At 36.5% G+C, this 21066-nt stretch overlaps 2 protein-coding genes across 2 annotated transcripts in view; both read left to right on the top strand.

Moving 5' to 3' along the window:
* Positions 1-2977, top strand: part of ANXA4 (annexin A4) — a 74362-nt gene extending 71385 nt beyond the window's left edge. Inside the window, exon 13 of the mRNA XM_036873167.1 lies at positions 1875-2977. Coding sequence (XP_036729062.1) covers positions 1875-1934 — 60 coding nt within the window. The 3' untranslated portion in view covers positions 1935-2977. The remainder of the gene's footprint in view (positions 1-1874) is intronic.
* A 3321-nt stretch (positions 2978-6298) lies between these two features.
* GMCL1 (germ cell-less 1, spermatogenesis associated) overlaps positions 6299-21066 on the top strand; it is a 55837-nt gene continuing 41069 nt past the window's right edge. Inside the window, exons 1-7 of the mRNA XM_036873664.1 lie at positions 6299-6778; positions 12260-12383; positions 14198-14294; positions 15389-15486; positions 17825-17937; positions 18902-18967; positions 20686-20770. Of these exons, the coding sequence (XP_036729559.1) occupies positions 6519-6778; positions 12260-12383; positions 14198-14294; positions 15389-15486; positions 17825-17937; positions 18902-18967; positions 20686-20770 (843 nt within the window). The 5' untranslated portion in view covers positions 6299-6518. The remainder of the gene's footprint in view (positions 6779-12259; positions 12384-14197; positions 14295-15388; positions 15487-17824; positions 17938-18901; positions 18968-20685; positions 20771-21066) is intronic.

Below are 21066 nucleotides of genomic sequence, written 5' to 3'. Positions count from 1 at the left end.
GTATATACTCAAAAGAAATGAAAACGGGGACTTAAACAGGTATTTGTACACCAATGTAAACATTATTTATAATAGCCAAAAGGTGGAAACAACCTAAGGGTCCATGAACAGGTGAATGGATAAACAAAATGTGATATATACATACATAATGTGAATGAAGTTTCTGATACATGGATGAATTTTGGAAACATTCTAAGTGACATAAACCAGACACAAAAGGACAAATACTGTATATGATTCTACTTACATGAAATATTTAGACTAGGTAAATTCATAGAGACAGAAGGTAGATTAGAGGTTACCAGGGGCTGGAGGATAAGGGGAATAGGAAGTTCTTGCTTAGTGGTTACAGAGTTTATTACACATTATTTTAATTTTTATTAACCAATAGGGGATGACTCAAATTATGGAAAATCTATACAGTGGAATACTATACAGACACTAAAATGATGGGGTAAAAAATATTGATTGACTAGGGGAAACAGCACAATAAATACATTTACATTATATATTTGTATATATATAAATATGTTAATATGTGTATACACACACTCACACAACACTGGAAAAAATTAAAAATAAAGAATACATTGTCCATTCAATAAAAGTTGTCAAAAGAAACAGAATAGAAATAGAAAATATGTAAATAATAGAAAAAAGACAGAAGTAAGATTAAAAATGTAAGTTATAATAACAAATAAACTCTCAGGTTAGGTAAAAATATAAAATCCTACTCCATGCTGTTTATAAGGAACAGTTGAAATACAGTGATATGTAAGAAGCTTTAAAAAAAAAAGGCCAGGGAAAAGAACATTTGATAAAAAGAAAGCAGGGATTATACTATAAGTAAAAAGAAGAATTTAAGGGGAAAAAGTATTAAATAGGACAAAGTAATAGATCACTTTATATTGATAAAAGCAACAATTTACAGCAAAGATTAAATTACCATAAAACTTTAGTTGCCAAATAGTATTGCATTCAAATATATAAAGAAACTTGAGGCTCCAAAAGAAGACATTGATGGAAATACTATGCTAGATAGACTTTAACACATCCTTCTCTTTTGGCAGATCAATGAGACAAGGTATAAACAAGGGTGTATTAAGATTGATTTTAATAGATATACATTAAACTTTGAATCCCAGCCCATCTTTTCTAGTGCCCATGAAACACTAGCAAAAATTGATCTATTATTTAGGCCATGAAAAATTCTATGTAAAAATTATAGCACCTTTCTGGAAGGCTATTTTGCAACCCATACTAAAAGAAAATACATGATCATTAATCTGGTAATTCCCATTTTATGAAAATTTATCCTGAATACATCATTTTAAAACTGCACAAAAATTTATAGTATGTTTATTGCAGCAGTGTTTATAATAGTGAAAAATTGGAAAAAACATAGATATCCAATGCGGGGTGATCAAATAAATTATTTTACCTATGTACAATGGAATACTCTGTAACCATTAAGGAATGATGTTGTGGAAGAGTATTTAATAAATTAAAATAGGGAAATAGGCTATAGTAAATAAAAAAGTAGAATATGGAAGAATACTACAATCCCATCACGTAGGAATCTATATCCATAGAAAAAGGTCTGGAAGGATATGCAAAAACCAAAATGTTAGGCAGAGTAATCTCTAGATGTTAGAATTATAGATGATGTTTTTATATTCTTTTATGTCTATTTTCTACATTGAACGGCGTTCTTTTTATAATAAAAAATAACAAATGTCATTTAAAAAAAAAAAAAAAACCTCTCCAAGAAAGATCCCGGCAAGACTGAAAAAGTTAACCTAGATGACTTTGAGCTGTGTATTCTATTTTAAATCCCATTTATCTGACTGTAACTCTGCTTTCCTTGTCCCCAGGGTGATACATCTGGAGACTACAGGAAGGTACTGCTCATTCTCTGTGGAGGAGATGATTAAAATAAAATCCAGAAAGGATAGGAGGATTCCCTACACTTCGAATTTTTTTTAACTTCATTTTTCTACACTGCTGTTAGCATTATCTCAGAATGGTTATTTCCAATTAAAATGCCTACAGATGCCTCCTAAGATATAGACTGTATTATTATTCATCTATAATTACTCACTATGATGCTTTAAAGCTGTACTTGCTTTTCACAGCTTATAAAACCTAAAAGGAGATTTTAAATTAGAAATAAGAATGTGCTCCATATTTTCAACAGATTTCTTCCTTGTTTGTGTTTCACAGAAATTGGAATATATTAAATTATTTCATATTTTCTTTTTGGTGAAAACTGTTGAAATGGAAGACTGGAAGACTGTTCTAAAATCACTTTTCTTCCCTAATTCTATTTTTAGAGTGGCTAGTAATTTCTTGATTTGAAATTGTGAGCATCTAGTTAGTAAGAATATCTATCCAATTTGCTACTTTACTTGTCATAGTTTGAAAGCATCCACAGATCTCCTTTGTTTAGGTTTTTGTCTAAAGTGTTAGTTGATCTTTACTAAGTTTGGCATTAGAGACTTCCTCCATCACATCTTATGTTACCATCTCTTAGTCTCTCCAGGTTAAAGTATACCAAACTCACCAACTCTTCTGAACGAATTCAATTCTAAGTGTGGTTATACAGATCATATATGTCTGGTTACCAAACATAAATGCTGAACATTCCACAATATTATGGTTAATAATAATAATAACAATATAATAAAATAATAATAATGGTACTGATCCAGCTTGAAGATGAATGTGAAAGAATTGTGTCAAACTGCGTATTCTGGTGATGGTGTAGTGCTCTGAATTTACTTTTACTTAAAGAAAAATTTTTGTGCCCCAAATTTTTTAAATCATTTTCAATTTTGTTGATTTGTAGTAATTTATACTTAGACTGTGCCTTTCAACTCTAGAATTACTGTAAAGGTGTACTTGGATTTAATTTAAAAGTTCAGTTGTATACAACATGGAAAAATAATTTCAATAAAACACGGTGCCTTTCAAATGAGGTATATGCTTTCTCTGACTGACTTTTCTGCTTGTGAGTTTTTTCATCCTGGACTCTGAAAGGAGATATTTTTGAAGGATTTGTGTTACTCAATTTCTATTAGAAAGTACAACATTAGGAAAAATAACATATTTAATCTTATGTACCTCTACTGCTGTAAAACTAATGTTCATATATACCAAACACTACTTAATGATATAAAATAGTATATTTAAGTTATCTCTGGAAACGAGTGATGCTCTTGGTTCTAAGTAGAACATTCATATTAAATAAGAATATTTGTCTTCTTTGTTCATTCTATAGTTATTTGTTGTATTTTGATGGGTGAAATATAAGGATTTGTTTCTACTTGCCTATTACAAGTGCTTGACTACTGGTGAAAGCTATTTACATGAATACTTCCAGTTAATTATAGGAAATAGTACTGCTGCTTCAATACCTACCCAGAAGAGCATGGAATTTCCAAATTAACGTTATTTGGCTTTGGAAGCATTACAAAGTTGGGGGGGTTTTATCTTTAAATTATATATGGCTTAGCCAGAATTTTAAAACAAATTGCATATGTTGATGGGAAGCTTTCTAGAGAGTAGGTTAAAGCCACCCTGGAGGAATGATTGCTGTATTGAACAAGCATGACTTTGTAATATAACTAGGAAGCAACTTTGTTTTTTTTCTCCTACTGTCCATTTACATTTATTCATTGGGTCTAGTTCTTCTCCTGTCTTTAGATGAAAATTCAGATAGAGGATAGGGTCGTGACTTTTCTGGTCATTCTTAGGCTTTAAAAAGTCCTACTATAGAACCGTGTCATTTCAGCAATTAATGTTTTCGGTCAAACTTCCAAACTTCATTTACAGTTGAGGCTTCTCCCCTCATTCAGATCTGGCTTATTACCAGCAGGAAGCTGGAGTTTGGGGAGGGTGATACGGTGGGCTTCTTTTCTTTCTTCACCTAGTCTTCCTTCTAGACCCTACCTTCCCCTCCCCAACCTAGCAGAAGGGAGGAGAGAAAATGGGAGCAGGAAAGTTCTTACCTGTTAGTGCTGTGGTGGTAGATGATCAATGCTGTGTGACCCTGTCAGATGTTTTTTGTTTTTTAGTTCTGTCAGATGTTTAAAGCTGATTCTTGTTAGCATTCTGCTGAGTTCCTTTACAACTCCATCACCAGTAAAATACTCATCTTTAGTTCCTTTGGCAAAGCAAATGCAGTTCTCCTTTTTCAGCCCCTAGGAATTCAGGCTCTTTGTGCTGAAGTCTGTTTGTCTTTCCACCCAGGCCTTTTAGACAGGATCTAAGATGATTCCGTGCTGGCTGTCTTATAGTGGCCCACATTTGTTCCATGTGTATCCTTTGTGCTGACAAATTCTGGGCATGCAGGCTGATCCCTTAGCAGCAATCATTTTCTGCTCCTCCCCTACCCGCTACCTCCACCAAGCTGCCTCAGCCAGCCTCTCTCAGTTCAGACTTCTCAGAGTGAGTACACTGGGATGCCCAAATTACATATACTGCTGATGGGAGTATAAGCTGGTGCAGTCATTTCAGAGAGCAATTTGGCAACAGATAATAAAGTTGAAAAGTTCCCAGCAAGTTCACTTCTGGGGATCTATTTGGTGACTCTCTTGCACATGGTGTTCAATGCTGCTCTATAAGAGCAGTAAAGTAGAAACAACCTAACTCCCTCAGTGAGGGAAAGGATAAATTTTGGGTGTCACACAAGAGCAGTGAAAATTAACTATAGATTTGTTAATTGAATAAGTCTCAAAAGTATAATTTTGAGAGAGAAGAAAGGTGCAAAATGATAGGTACGAATGATTCCATTTAATTTACATGTCTAAACGTGCAAAAGAAAACGTATTGCTATGGGTACACGTATAAGAACGTGCGTGGGAATAATGATATACACCATTCTGAGGATAGTGGTCACTAGAGTGGAGGGAGAGAAACAGACTGAGATGGAGAGGGAGCTTCTGCCTATCTGTATTGTTCTACTTAAAAGAATCAAAACAAGTATAATACATTGAAGTTTTTATTAAAATTTAAGTTATACTTGTGGTGATAGGTATTTATCATATTACTCTATTTGAGTAATTCATTATAAATATTTCATTTATGGTATTTCATTATAAATATTTTCATTATAAACATTTTATTTAGAAAGTAGCCGAAGGGTGATGAACCTAGGGGCAGGACAGGAATAAAGACACAGATGTAGAGAATGGACTTGAGGACACAGGGAGAGGGGAAGGGTAAGCTGGGATCAAGTGAGAGAGTAGCACTGACATATATACACTACCAAAAGTAAAATAGATAGCTAGTGGGAAGCAGCTGCATCACCCGGGGAGATCAGCTAGGTGCTTTGTGACCACCTAGAGGGGTGGGATAGGGAGGGTGGGAGGGAGACGCAAGAGGGAGGGGATATGGGGATATATGTATACATATAGCTGATTCACTTTGTTATACAGCAGAAACTAACACAACGTTGTAAAACAATTACACTCCAATAAAAATGCTAAAAAAAAAAAAAAGTAGCCGAAGGGAATCAGGGAATGAAAGCTGACTGTCCAGGGTCCATAGCAATGGCTGCAAACTCCAGGCATACACCTATAATTTTTGCTCAGACACCTGTAAATATTGCTTGGGTCTCCAGAAGGCACTTTAAAACCTGACAGTCCCGGTTCAGACCCTATTCAGACATCCCACTGCCACTGACTGAACCCAGTCCCGGTTCAGACGCTATTCAGACATCCCACTGACAGTCCTGGTTCAGACCCTATTCAGACATCCCACTGGCTCTGGGCATCCCAGAGCCCATGGAACGGTTGCCATAATCAGTTAAGGGCAGCGGAGAGGTGCTGCTTAAGAAACCCGAGGGCCTAGCAAAGCTCCACATTCTAGGTCCTCCTCTGTTGGAAAGCCTACGCAGGGCGTGACCCTAGCACATGGTGAACTCCTCCAAAGATGACCCCAAACAGCAATGTCTTTTTTGCCCCTTGCCTAACACAGGGCCCGGTAGACATCTGGAGCTTAAGGAACCTTCGCAGAAAGAACAAACAAGGTGGAATTGCCGGTCTTGCTAACACAAAGGGGTGTATAAAGTAATTCTAAAAGCTATCCCGGCCCCCAGTTCAGGATTGCAGGTGGGCCCAGCGGACCTCAGGGCGGAAAGCGCCAATCTGCACATGCACGTCCCCACTCCCGCCCTCATCCCATTCTGCGCAGGCTCCACCCGTGACGTACACGCGCCTTCCCCCGCCCCTTCCGGAGGCTCGCCGTGCGCATGCGCCCTACTGTCCGCGCTTTATAGCGAAAGTCAGGGGGCGAGGTCTTGAGGTCCGCGCGCGCGGCGCGGCCAGACGCGGCGGGCGTGGCGGAGGATGGAGGCGGTAGAGTCCAACGCAGCGGTCGGGGCTGCGCGTGAGAAGGTGGCGGTGTAGGCACACGGGCTACGTGGAGGCCGGCGGTGGTGGCCGGGCCATGGCGGGAGACCGTTTTCGTTGGGCTCCCTGAGGTGCGCTCCCTGAAGTCTCGGCGAGCCGTGACCCATGGGCTCGCTGAGCAGCCGAGTGCTGCGCCACCCGGGGCGAGCCCGAGCCCAGCAGGAGCCGGGTTCTGGGGCTGGGGGCTCGGCCCGGAGGCCGGAGAGTGGTGGCGACGCGGCCGCCCACGGCTTCTGTTACTGTCCGGGCAGCCGTAAGCGCAAGCGGAGCAGCGGGGCCTTCTGCTACTGTCACCCCGATTCCGAGACAGACGAGGATGAGGAGGAAGGGGACGAGCAGCAGCGACTCCTCAACACCCCTCGAAGGTACGTGGGGGGACGCGCCCGCACCTGTTGGGCGGCTCCCGCGGCCCGGCCTGGGGATGAGCCCGGTGCCCGGGGGGCTTCGGGGGCTGCGGCGCTCCCCAGCCTGTGAAGAGCGGACGTGCCCTTGACGGGGTAGACCTGGGAGCCGGTCCGAGGCAGGGCGGATGGGGAGCACCTGGGGAGACGCCCGGTATTCTGGTTTGTAAACCACAGACGCCGCCAGGGTGGTGCTACAGCCCCAAGACGAGACTGAGAAACGCCAAGCTAGAGCTTGCGCCTCATTAAACCTTAGACAGGGCCGGCCGGCTGGCCCTTCGTAATACACCTTGGTCCTCTCTGAGTGGGTGGCAGTAGAATAAGTTGTTTTCTATCCGGCTGCCTTCTATGGTCCAAGACACGTAAATTTAGGCTCTGAAGTGGGCACCCCTGTTGTCGTCCCACAGTGGAAGGGGAATGATTACAAACAGGAGCTCTCACTGTACAGGTGAAATTTTTCAGTGGTGTGTACATTTGTTCCTCACTAGGAACAGAGTCTTTCAACGTCTCTAGTACTGGAAGTCGTTGACCGTGGATATGTAAGGCAGCTTGCTTAACCTTTTTTAGAAGAGGTGAAAAACGGAATATTTACTTGTGAACTAAAATGTAGTTTATAAGTGGAATAAATTTTCACATAAAAAATCTGGTTGCTCCTCTTTTTTTAAAGGCCATCAGTGGGTCACATAGATGTAATTTTTTAAACGAAACTTTGAAAGATTCTAAAATTTTATGCTACACGTGTTACATATTTATTGTCAAATAAGAGTATCATAAACAATCTGTTAGTAGTTTGATTTATAAATCCTTTCATACAGTTTTATGTATGAATGTTTATATTTACAAAAATGGACCCCCACTTCCAAACTGTTCAGTTACCTTTTTGGAGAATTAGTATTTTAAGAGCTCAGATTCTGAGTTCTAGTCTGTACTTTGCACTTAATAGCCTTATTTCCTCATATGTAAAATGGAGATACTAATACTTGCCTTATAGGACTTGACAAATATTAGAATGCATGCGATGCACAGTGCCAGGTATGGAAGCATTCAGTAAATATTAGGCCTCCTTGATGAATTGGCTCCCCTTATCTTTACAAATGTAAAGACATTTACATTCCTGATACTATAGCCACTGCCACTTTCTTTTGATAAGTGTTTAAATGTTAAATCTTTTTCCACTCTTTCCCATTAAACCTGTGTCTTTAAGTATCTTGTAGACAGCATTTAGTGGGGTCTTGATTTTTTAAAAATCCAATAGGATAATCTCTGTCTTTTAATTAGTATTTAGACCACTTGCATTCAGTGTCACTATAGAAATATATATGTCAGGGTCCATTTGAAAGAAATCACACAGTAATTTGAACAGGGAAAGTTTAATATAACCATTATTAGGAAGTAACAAGCGATTAACTACTAAAGGTAAGTTACTAAGGTAAAGAGATCTCTAAAAAATACAGGAATAGAGGGCATAGGGAGCTGTCAGTACTTCTAGGCCTGAGACAGAATACCTAAGGAAGGAACAAATTTGGGCTAGGACCACCTTTCCCAAGCTGAGATTCAGATGTTGGAGGAGTTGTGCCCCACTAGATGGTAGAGGAGTTTGCTAAGATGTGGAAGTCTGAGACTGGCAAGCGAGAAACTGCCCGCTGGCGTGCCAACAAAACTAGCTTGGAGGCTGTCTGGTCCACGAAGTTGAAAATATTAACTGTCTAGACCTTTACAGAAAAAGTTTGCCAACCCCTGAACTACATGAGTGGAGTGGAATGGAAAGCCTCTAAGGCAAATTTTTGTTAGAAAATGCATGTCAGAGTCTAGTATGTGTTGTATCAGTACAAGGTGCCTAGTTTATTCAGCTCAGCATGGATGAAGGGTGTAAGAAAATCTTGTTTGTTGGCACTAATATGCTTCCTGAGGTTGTCTCATGTGCACTTCCACCTCAACTAACTACTCCATGAAAAGCCTTGGCCTCCAGGCCCACCTTCTACCTTATACCTTTTGTCAAGTGCATGTTTTACTTTTACGTTAACAAGACTTAAAACTCAACTGTTCTGCAACCAGATCTTTAGTTTTTCGTCCATAGGTTGTCTCTAAAAATTGAAATCTAGTAAACAGTTAGTTGTTGTTATAGCTATGTAAATATTGTTCACTGCAGAGTCAAGTAGTGTGCTAGGATTATAAATCATACTTCTTGGGTCCAATGTCACAACCCCTTGTTTTTCTCTTGGGAGAAATTTTCTAACCTCATAATTAAATGGAATTTTTTTTTTACATTCCATCAAGTTGGGCCCTATTTTCATTTGTAGCTTATTAGAACAATACTCTTTTTTGTATTGCTTTTTAAATTTTATTAGACTTTCTGACTGCCTTCCCTCCCACCCCCGCCATTGACAAAATAATAATATTCCTTCATCATATCTTCAGATTTTTCTCTTTCCTAACACACTTGCATGGAGTCCTTCTTCTCTAAACCCAAGACCTCCCTCCTGGGTCCCTCCATGCTCTTGTTCCAGTCTGCATCCATTGCTCTCTAGGTCTACACTTATCCTGGGACTTACTCTGACCCTGTCTCTAGGATCGGATCCACTGTTTTCTGTAGCCTGTGTCTTTCTGTTTCTGAACTCATTTGAGGGAACTACATCCTCAAATATTTTCCTAAGAAAGGTGCAAAAGAAGGTAATTTGTGCTTATCTAGTTGTAAATTTAGCCTCTCACTTTAGTCATCTTTTGACTGGGTGCAGAAATCTAAAATAACTTTTGATATCTTTGATGGTATTAATTCATTGTCTTCTAGCCTACCATACTGATGAGAAAATGTGATGCTGGTCTAATTCTCTTTTCTTTTTAGGTGACTTTTTTTCTCTCTGGAACTTTTGGAATTTTTTCTTTGGTATTTTGGAATTTAACTAGAAGGTGCTTAACTGTAGGTCTTTTAATGGCCTTGGTAGTTGGTGGAGCCTTACAATCTGGAGACTAGTTTGGGGAAACTTTTTTCTGTAATTCTCTTTCTCCTGTTATCTTTGTTTTCTCTTTCTTGGACCCCTCTTAACTGGATTTTGGATTTCTTGGATTGTACCTCTTTTCTCTTTTCTTTTTTTCCTTTCTAGGTCTTTTTTGCTTTGTGTTCTGGGAAATTTCCTTAACTTTCCCTTTTTTTTTTTTTTGGAATTTCAGCAACTGTGGTTTTGGTCCCGAAGATCTCTTTTTTTTTTTCCCCCTTGTTCTGAGTAATACTTTAGCTTAGCATCCTATTATTTTATAAATGTAGTAATCTCAACTCTCTAGATGTACTAGTTATAATTAGAGTGTTAGAGGGTTTTTTTTTAAGTTCTATTTTCCCTGAATTATATGTTTCCTCTGATGCCAATTTTTCTCTTTTTTAAAATAGTCTTTAATGCTGTTAATTTTCCTCATGTTGAGAGATCCTTGGTTGTCTGCTTCAGAATGAGTCACTGGTGTGTGTGTGTGTGTGTGTGTGTGTGTGTGTGTGTGTGTGTGTTTTGAGTAAATAGATCTGTTTCTGCTGGGCCTTCCCTTTGAGTAGGAAGACTGACTACTAAGTTGGGTATGGGTGGGGCATGCTTTGTTTTAGAGCAGAGATTCCCAAGCCTTATTGGTTCACAGTGCCCTTAGTGTCTCAGTAAGTTTTTTCATGGCACCTCTGGTCCTAAAGAAATATCTCATAGTTAGGTCCAAACAACTTAATAGTGTAGATTGCATGGTATCTGAAAGATGTTGCTGTGATTTCCTTTAATTTTGGAATATTCCACATGCATCCCTGAGTTTGCTGTGGTGCTCCAGGTGCTTTGGCACACAGTTCGGGAACCATGATTTAGGGTGAATAGGTTGGGAGCTAACAGGCTACAGATTCCTCAAATGCCAGAATGAGGATTCCTTTGTCTGGGGCACCAACACCTACACCAAAGTCTTAGATCTTCCTGATAGGTTTGTTCTGTTTCTTTCTAGAAAAACCTTGGAATCTGCTTGTATAAGTTATCTGTACTCTGTGTTCATAGAGAGTGGGGGAGGCCATTAAGGGAACAAGTTTCCCCATTTTTTGCCTCACTCCTCACTTCTGCCTTCTGTTTCTCTTGAGACCTCATCCTCCCAGCCCCATCCCTACCCCCACGGTTCTGAAGGGCAGATGGGCTTCAACCCCCATCCTAGACCGTGATATCTTTTGGGCTGTGGTTGTCACTACTCTTTTCCATTCCAGTTTATTTTCTAACTTCCAGATCCATGGAATTCTCTCATCATGTGATAAGCCCACCCTCACCTTTTTCCTGTTGTGGGTTTATTCCTTTCTGTACTTTTAATCTTTTCATATAATTTGGGGAGAGTGCTGTCAGGAACTGGAAACTGCATTGTCTCATTTATTTCTTACAGTAACCCAATGAAGTGGATAGTAATATCCTCTTTTCACATCTAAGGTAACTGAGCTGTGGTAGTAGAGCCTGGGACTCAAACCCAAGTCTGTCTGCACTGAAGCATGTGCATTTTTTACTGTCTGTTGGGAAGGGGTGTTCAATACACTGATTTAAGACACCATCTGAAACAATTACTTCATTTTTTTAAAAAGATTTAAAAATTTTACTAGGAAAGCTATCAGGATTGGCCAGGAATATAAAAGATATTGATCAGTCTCTGCCTAGGGCTTTGCTTACTTACTGAACCATCTTGAGCAATGATAGTCAAACTTAAAACAAAAATAACAATTCTTCCTTTAAATTAAATCTTATGCACAAATCCAAGATGTTTACAAATATAATATATGATGCTGCTCTGGTCGAAGTTAGATGGGATGCCCTGAGTTCACACCTTGGCTCTCCCTGGTGGCCCTGAAGACACTTCTCCATTGAGCATAATTTTGAAAACCTTTGGTCTAAGGTTGCAAACCATTTGTCCAATGTGGGGAAAAAGACATTTTAAGGAGTTTAAGAATAGTTCGATACTAAAATAAGATTAAATGTAAATTATTTTTAAAATTACTTGTGTAGGTGAAATTTTTATTCTTGTTCTTCATTTTGTAGTTGCATAGCAGTATTATTGCAACTGTATTACATCATCCATAGTGCTGGTTACTAAATAAGGAAATACGCAAAAATCACCATGCTGACTTTTCTTTATTGAATAGGTAATTCTCTTAGTTCAAAAATCAGAAATTGCAAAAAGCTGTATAGTGAAAGGTCTCCCTTCCACGCTGCCCCCATCTATCCGCTATTCCCCCTCTTGGGAATAGAGTACCCCACAGATAACCACTATTATTAGTTTCTTATGTACCCTTCCATACATGAGCACGTTTGAATATATAATATCCCTCTCTCTTTTTATACAGTGGACAAATTGGTTCTATTTAATAGAAATTGAGCAAAAGGAGTATTTTGAGTTACATGCAAAATCAGTAGACCATTCAGTTTTACATATATGTAACGTTTGCATTTCTTTTAACAGGAAAAAATTGAAGAGTACATCCAAATATATTTATCAAACATTATTTTTAAATGGTGAAAACAGTGACATTAAGATTTGTGCTCTAGGAGAAGAGTGGAGCTTACACAAAATATATTTATGTCAAGTAAGTATTTTATTTTTCTATATATTTGAGTAACCAAGGTAGTCACTTAAAACAACTCACACTCTTATAAGTCTTGTTCTTTCTCATTGCATTTCACAGTAATCTTTTGCATGAACATTTGTTGTTTAAGTCCTATCTGATGAAAAGTCTTGTTTTGTAAGAGATATGGTGAACATTGTTAGTGAAAACTTAGTTTGGTCTAGAAAACAGATTTTGAGTTTTCATTGTCATACCAGCCTTTTTGTCATTACTCCAATAAGGTACTTATTTTGGTGCCTTCTGTTGACAAAAAGGGAAAAAGGGAAAAAACCATTCAACATTTAAGTTAGGATTGCTGAATTTGTTTATTTTGTATATGATTATTTCAGTTGGATAAATTCAGCTGAAATGTTGCTTTGTAGTTAAGATTGAATGTAAATGGAAAGTTCTTGGCACTTTTCCCTCTCTCCTGGAAAATGCCAAAACCAAAACCAAAAAAGTATATGGACTAAGTCATTTAGCTGATATACCTGTTTGATTTCTGTGAAAATATTATTATCAGCCACCCCATTTTAAAGATTCAAGACTTCCAAAATAAAAGAAAATGTTGTTCTAATGGCTCAAATATTTTAATCCTTTATTCTTTCATCAAATCTGTTTTCAAGTCATTGGTCTAGGCAGTGGGAATAGAACAGTGAACAATTCACTTTCTATCCTATGGAGCTTATATTTTCCCTCTCCTCTTCACGATATGACAGTAATTACTGGTAAGACGGTATAGTATAAGATTTTTCAGTAGAGGCATTTGAAAGGGATTTTTTCTCTTACACTTTAATCATGTTTTTTATTTAATTTTTTTGAACAAGTTTACTTTGGCTTGCAGTATATACCCCAGAGACTATATCAGAATACCGGTCTTAACTTGAGGACATGGTCCGTATCTTTCTTTTTGATCTTTGAAAGCAGTTTTGTGAATTCAGGGGTGAAAATGCCTCTGTTAAGGCTTTCCCTCTCAAGAGAAACTGGATTGATCATAGTGCAAGACACATGCTAAATTAAAAGTCCCCTGAGGACAGAAACGTCTGTTTTGTTTTCTGCTGTATTCACAGTGCCTTAAACTACATACTCAGTAAATTTTTAAAAATCAGTAGTTAGTATTTGATCCTTTCCAAAGTAATTCTAGTTATGGGAGGTGCTATCTAGAAGGTAACTAAAGACTTCATCCATTCTGGTGTCTTTCCAATAATTCAGATTCATTCTGGAATTTTTTTATAAGATAAAACTAAACTTTGGATTTTCCCTAATTCCTTGGGGATCATCCTATTAGTGTTGACTTGGGACTGGTCTGGACCCTTTATAGGCACTGAGATAGAGTAAGGACTCAACAGCTTTTAGTTTTCTCTTCTCTCTTCCTCACTACATTATTTTGTATCCACATTGTGTGTTGTTTTATGTTTATGAGAGATACTTAAATATATGATATAATGTCTAAGCTTGAATTTAGAATGCTATTGAAAAGGAAAACATATTCATGTAATATACTCAGAAATTGTTTCAACTAAGTAAAAAGCTTAGTTGGTTCAAATAGTAACATGGGAAGTCAGTTCAGATAGTAATGTGAGAATTTGGTTTGGTTTTCAATAATTAAAGTATTTTGATAAGCCTAATAGTGTCCTTATCTTAATTTCTTTTCTCCTATCTGGCAGTTTTTTTTCTCTTGAAATAATATGATGCATTAGTTTTGATAGAATAGTTGCTTAGAGTTAGAAATGGGAAAATAATTTGGAAGACACAGAAAGTACTGCATAAGTGTGTTTTTTGTTTTTGTTTTTAAGTCTGGCTACTTTTCTAGTATGTTCAGTGGTTCATGGAAGGAGTCCAGCATGAATATTATTGAACTGGAGATTCCAGACCAGAATATTGATATAGAAGGTAACCGCCACCATGATTACTATTATGCAAAAATCATAAAAACATAAACTTTTTATTCTTTTGACAGAAAATAAATATTTTCTTCTAACTTTGTTGGCTAGAGAAAAGCTCCATTTAACACCCTAAGGTGACAACTTTATATTAATTTACTCCATAGTTTATCAGTTCTGTTCTACGTATCTTTATTTAGTCATGTCAGCCTTATCAATCTGTTTACTTCATGTTTGTAAATATATCTGCCTGGAATATAGAGGATGTAGAGTGAAGGAAGGAGGAGTATGACCAATAAACAATAAGCCAATAAATATTATTCATTGATTATTCCCTGTATATGAAGACCTTTTCTGGGAATAAGTATATGAATCATGTAGTCAGTATTGTTTTAGAGCTATAAGGTCCTTAGATGAGGAGGCTGAGGCCCAGAGGATTTAAGAGACTTATTTTAGGTCTCAGAGCAGTTTAGTGAGCCTAGATCAGACTGTAGGTCTCCTGACTCCTGTTCTCGTGCTCCTGCTCCTGTCTTGGATAGCTGAAGTGGAAGTACCCAGTACTCACCTCATAGGCAAACAGAAAAGAATATTTATAAAGCAAACCATGTAGGACATGCATGAGAATGGCAGTAGAGAAAAGGATGGACAGACTTAAATAGCTGTGGCAGCTGGGTGAGAGTGTGGCACGCATAGGACCAGGAGCTGTTCCACACTCCCCAGTGGTAAAGCACTGAAAGCACCAGGGTTAAGATTATCGTTGGGTCTGTGTGGTTGTACTTAATGATTGGTTTACTCAGGGATATCTTTATAAAACTTTTTCCAAGGGTGTCTTAATTCTGACCACTAACTAATGTCAAGATTAGATGTAGAAGAATCCAGCATGATTTGGTAGAACAGATGGAAATGTATAACATTGTTATTAAATTAGCACCATCACTCCATAACCATTACTAATAGTTTAATTAATGATACTAATCTTATCCTTTTCTGTACATACTAGATTTAGACATATGTCTTAGTGTATGAAGACTGTCATTGTTATTTTTGTAATACTCTTACAGCTATAATTGTTATTTCATTCTACCTGTGTACTTTTGCTTTAAGCACTGCAGGTGGCATTTGGGTCATTGTATCGAGATGATGTCTTAATAAAGCCCAGTCGAGTTATTGCCATTTTGGCAGCAGCTTGTATGCTGCAGTTGGTAAGTATGCATAGTACTGAAAAAAAGGATCACACTTGTATCTTTGTTTCAAGGTATCTGTTCCAAAAACAATAATAAAACTTAGCTTGTTTATAACTTTTAAATGAAATGTATAAATATTCCATTCATGATAAGTCATTTAAAATGTTTAATGAAAAGCAGTTTATTACAAATGAGACGGTCTCGATGCCTATGTAAAATGAATGCAAGCTATTTCTGTGTGGATATCTTAGAATGACTATAATGTGGAAGGAAGGTACTTGTCTTAAATCCATTTACAGATTTCTATTCGTTAATGACTTATCTTGACTGTTTTAAGCAGGTGGCTTACTACTAATTCATATAGTTCATGGGTTTGGAAAACATTGAGTGCTTACTATGTAAATGTTTTCTTAATTATGAAATAATTGTGTGTAAACCACCTAAATGTATATAATCTATTGGTAGAATGACAGATTTGTTCATTCATCGGAAGTGTATTGAGCAGTGTGTCAAGCTAGGCATAGAGATACAAAGGTAAATAAAGATATAATCCCCACCTTTAAGAAGCTCACAATATAATGAGTGTGTAGAGTGGGGGAGGGAGGGTTGATATACAGACTCAAAGGTAAAGTAAGAGCTGTCCAATATTATAGATGTGATGATAAACTTTCTCTAGGATTTAGTGGATGCACAAAGTGGTTGGTTTAACCTGTTGGTGTCAAAGAAGTTGTGTTTGAGGTTGAGCCTTAAAAACTGAAAATGTATTTATCTTGTGAAGTAAGAAGAGAGAGGAAGGAAGAACATTTCAGACAGAAAACTAAGACCTAGAAATATGAAACAATGGAGGATTAGAGAATCTGAGTGGAACATAGATCTAGCACAGAATATAAGAAGGGTTGGAGAGAGGGAGGCAGAGACCAGATCACGAAAGCCCCTCAATCAATACCTTTTAAGAAGTCGAGACTTTACATATAAGTACTTTCGGAAAGTTTTAATCAGGGGAAAGACAAAGTTATATTTCAGAATGCTTTGGGAACAGTGTGAAGGGTGAACTGAAGGAAAGATGAGTATAAAACCTATTACATTCCCACCAACAGCTGATTCACTTTGCTGTACACTTGAAACTAACACAACATTGTAAATCAACTATACTCCAATAAAAATTATAAAATAAATAATTAGAGAAATGATGAGAAAAAAACTCAAACTTAAAAATTTGTTGCCACATCTAGGAGAATTATACTAGATATATTAAAATTACTGTACATTCCATTAAATATGAAGAAAATGAAAAAAAACCTATTGCAGTAATCCACGGGAGGGTCTAAATGAGGGTAGTAGCAAAAAGCATGGAGAGGAAAACTGGTTACTGGAGAGGTTAAGCAGGGATAATCCACTGGACTTGGTGACAGATGAGATATTAAAAGGAAAGGGAAGGAGTCTAGAATGGCTTCCAGGTAAGTGTAAAATCCCAGTGGAGTCAACATTTTATTTTGATCATTTTAAAAAGTTAAGTTTCTTTTTATGTGACTTTTGTATACTGATTTATTTTAAGTATTAGTTAATAGCTTGCTAAATATCCTTGGCTGAGGTAATTTGATTTTTATAAATGTTTTGATCCTTTCGATACTTATTTCCAATAATTATACTTTATTTTTTAACTTTTAATCCTTTTTTGGTTTTCTTCTTAATTCACTTTCTGCATTATCTTTATGATTTAACTATTTAACAATAATACACTTGCATGATGAATATATCTCAGAAATTTGAGTAAAAAATGACCGGATCCTTTCCATATATTAAATAAAGTTAGCTATTTGAAATCTTCCATATAAACATTTTAGATTAAAAATTCAATGCAAGTTTTAAACAATAATATATTTGTTTTAGGTGTATTTCTTAGGTATTGATAGGTGTTTTAAACTTTAATAAAAACTTTCTGATGATTCATATTGTTTACTTACCTAGCCCATCACATGGTCATCTGACTATATAAAGAGGTCTTAGTTTTAAAAGAACAGGCAAAACAGAATGTTGCTTAAATTTGCAAAGGTCCCAGATAGGGGAAGGACAGAAAAGAAAGAGAATAGCAATATTCACCTCTGTCTTACTGCTTTTACTTCCTCCCTTCCATTTTCACTTCCAAGTATTTAGTTTAATACTTGCTGGATTTTTTTAGGTATTTTTACTGGACTTATAAAAAGACTTAGGTTTGCTGCACTTAATGAGTTTTCTTTCTTTCTTTCTTTCTTCCTTTTTTTTTTTTTTTTTTACTTTTTAATATGTAAAAGCACATATTCAGAGCTTATTTTTCCCATGTGAAATGGGCCTTTCCAGTGCTTATTTATATTTACAGGATGGTTTAATACAGCAGTGTGGTGAGACAATGAAGGAAACAATTAATGTGAAAACCGTATGTGGCTATTACACATCAGCAGGGACCTATGGACTGGATTCTGTAAAGAAAAAGTGAGTTACCTTTCTTGTTTTTCCTTTTATCCTGCTTTAGGGAATTTGGCTGCTTTGGTTTCTTAAGAGAATGTATAGCTATAAAAAAGAAAGAAAAAAAAGGGAGGATAGAATTTGTTATAAAAGGTCTGTTTTTACATTTGGACTAATTAGTAAATTCCTCAGAAGTGTGGTCTTTGTGATTGTGGGTGGGTTATACATGCTTATAAAAACTATGGCCACTCTTTACAGCACATCTCTTAAATTTTTTTAAGCAGTAGGCATAATAGCCATTACAGTCGTCCCTCACTATCCGCAGGGGATTGGTTCCAGGACCTGGGTGGATACCAAAATCTGCGGATGCTCAAGTCCCTTATTTAATGGTGTAGTATTTGCAAATAACCATCCTCCTGTATACTTTAAATCATCTCTGGATTACTTATAAATACCTAATACAATGTGAATGCTATGTAAATAGTTACAAGTACAATGTAAATGCTATGTAGATAGTTGCTGGCTTGCGGCAAATTTAAGTTTTGCTTTTTGGAACATTCTGGAATTATTTTTTTTTTTCTCCAATATTTCCAATTCTCGGTTGGTTGAATCCATGGATACAGAACCCGCGGATACCGAGGGCTGACTGTATATCAGTGCAACTACTGGCAATGTTTTTAATTCTTGAGAATTGCAGTACCCATTTTCAAATTATAAAGAAGGTAATAGAAGTATGTAAACCCCTTCATAAACCATTTAACACAAACTTGAAAATGAGGTTTTCTTAATTAGAAATGCTCTTTTTAATATAAAGGGAATATTCCCTTACTAACTGCTGACAAAAACAATACTAACTTTCCAATTGTTAAATTTAAAAATTTGCGCATGTCCTAGCAAGATTAATATTCTTTTTTTATTTTAACTGTAAGTACTACTTAATAAATCATAGATACATGATATATAATGTAATAATTCCATGTTTTAACTTCAGGTGCCTTGAATGGCTTCTAAACAATCTGATGACTCACCAGAATGTTGAACTTTTTAAAGAACTCAGGTACTTGAATTTTAAATAACTTTATTATCATTTGTTAAAGTATGTAAGACATTTTTGTATAAAGTAAAAATATATTGCTTATGAAAAAGTGAACAATTTAATGAAAGGTATCTTGACTACATCATGAATTGAAAAAATGCTACACAAATTTCTTTTCTTTGTTGTAAATGATACAATGTATATTATGACTACTCCTTTAACCAATTTTAATGGAAAAATTCATTGCTGCTATAAAACTATAGAAAAAGGGTTACTACCTCACTTTTGCTGGGCTCTTAGAGAATCTAAAAGTTTATTTTAAAAACCATCTTTTCCCATTGAGAAATTACATTTGAGGAAATTGCTTTAAACTTTTTGCTAAGTTTAGTGAAATTAAATTCACAATTAAGTTGGTCTTTTGAATTAAGTTTGCTTATTAATCCTTCTTTCAACAAATAATTTCTGAATATCTACTGTGTGTAAAGGTACTCTGTTAAGGGCTGTGAAGGAGGCAGAGGTGATTATGTCATGGTCTCTGCCCGCTAGGAGCTTATTTGTAATAATGGAGCTAACTTATCTGCCCTGGGTCTGAGAAATTCAGAGTGGGAATGAACTTTTAAAGGCCAGTAGACTATGTAGTCACTTTCAGGCTTGCAGTTCCTTGACAGTTGTGCGTCTGAGACAAGGGTACAAATGTCCCTAGGAATGTGTGGCATTCTGATGGAAATGTACAAAACCAAAGCCTTAACACTGCATAGCTTACTGGGATGTCAATTTTAATGATTTTTGGGGGGAGGTGTGGGGAGGAGTAGGAGAGAGGTAGACATTTTTATGTTTAAATACATTGTGGAATAGAGAGAATTAAGTTTCTTTGGATTTACAAGATGAAATACAAAAATTAATAGAAATGTTATTCTTATGGCTAGCCTACTCCTGGATTCCTGGGTCCTTTCCTTTCCTCTGCCCTTAAGAGGTACTGTGGTACAAAAGTTTGAGAAGCATTATTCTACCAAAAAATCATCACCTAATGATATCAAGGCATAAACAAAGCTCTGCAGTATGTTTGGTTTAAAAGTCATTAGAAACACTTTTTCTCTTTTATAATTTCTCATTGAGCTTTTTCAAAAGGAAGATAAATCATAGTGGTCATCTTAAAGCCCCAGATGCTCTTCTGGCTTTTTGTGGCTTAAAGGAAGGAAAGAAAAAGGAAAAAAGAAAAAACAGCTAGTGATATTATTTCCATTCTAAATTTAAACTAATACAGATTTCTTGATCTTAATCTCCTTAACAGTAATAAAAACATGTTTTATGACTAAGCAATTCTCTTAAGCCTAGAGGTGAAAGATAGACTTTGAAGATATATCTCTTTCAGTGAATTTTGACAAGTGTCTTTTTTTTTTTTTTTTAATTGAATGAGGGGGAAAGAAAAAAGAGGAAGGCTGCCACTTTATCAGAGCATACTAAAACTTATCTTACTGGGACCTTGCTTTAACTTGATTAATTAGCACAGCAAAGCTCTTGTTTCCCTGTCAGTGCAAGAAAAGACCTTTCACAGCATACTGTCTGAATTAAAAGTATCCTTATGTTCAGATAGATTCTTTGTCTTGGGCAAAAAGACTGATGTAATTTTTAATTCCACATTTTCTTTTGATAAAAAAGACTTAAAGTTTTCAGTTCCACCAGGGTCTTTTAGCTTGTGCATGAAGAGAGGCTCACTACTTCTATTTTATCTTTTCTAGTATAAATGTCATGAAACAACTCATTGGTTCATCTAACTTATTTGTGATGCAAGTGGAGATGGATGTATACACAGCCCTTAAAAAGGTATTGCCATAATATGATGTGTGTAAAGATATCCCCACTGCATTGCTTATAATAGTGGAAAGCTGGAAACAGCTAGTGTCCAGTGGTAAGGGAACGATTATAAATGTGAGAAAAGTAAAAGGAAATATGCCAAAATGTTAAGAAGTCTTTATGTTTAGGGAGTTGATATCATGATTGATTTCAGTGGTATTCTTTATACTTTCCTCTCCTAAGAATACATTTCTGTTTTTTCCCAGATTTTTTTTCGACAGTTAACATGTTGTTATTTACATAATCAGAAATGTTAAATGTTTTAT

This window comes from Balaenoptera musculus, chromosome 13 (assembly GCF_009873245.2).
Source record: "Balaenoptera musculus isolate JJ_BM4_2016_0621 chromosome 13, mBalMus1.pri.v3, whole genome shotgun sequence".
Classification (NCBI taxonomy): Eukaryota; Metazoa; Chordata; class Mammalia; order Artiodactyla; family Balaenopteridae; genus Balaenoptera; species Balaenoptera musculus.
The sequence above is the reverse complement of the archived record's forward strand: the minus strand, read 5'-3'. Positions and strand labels throughout refer to the sequence as shown.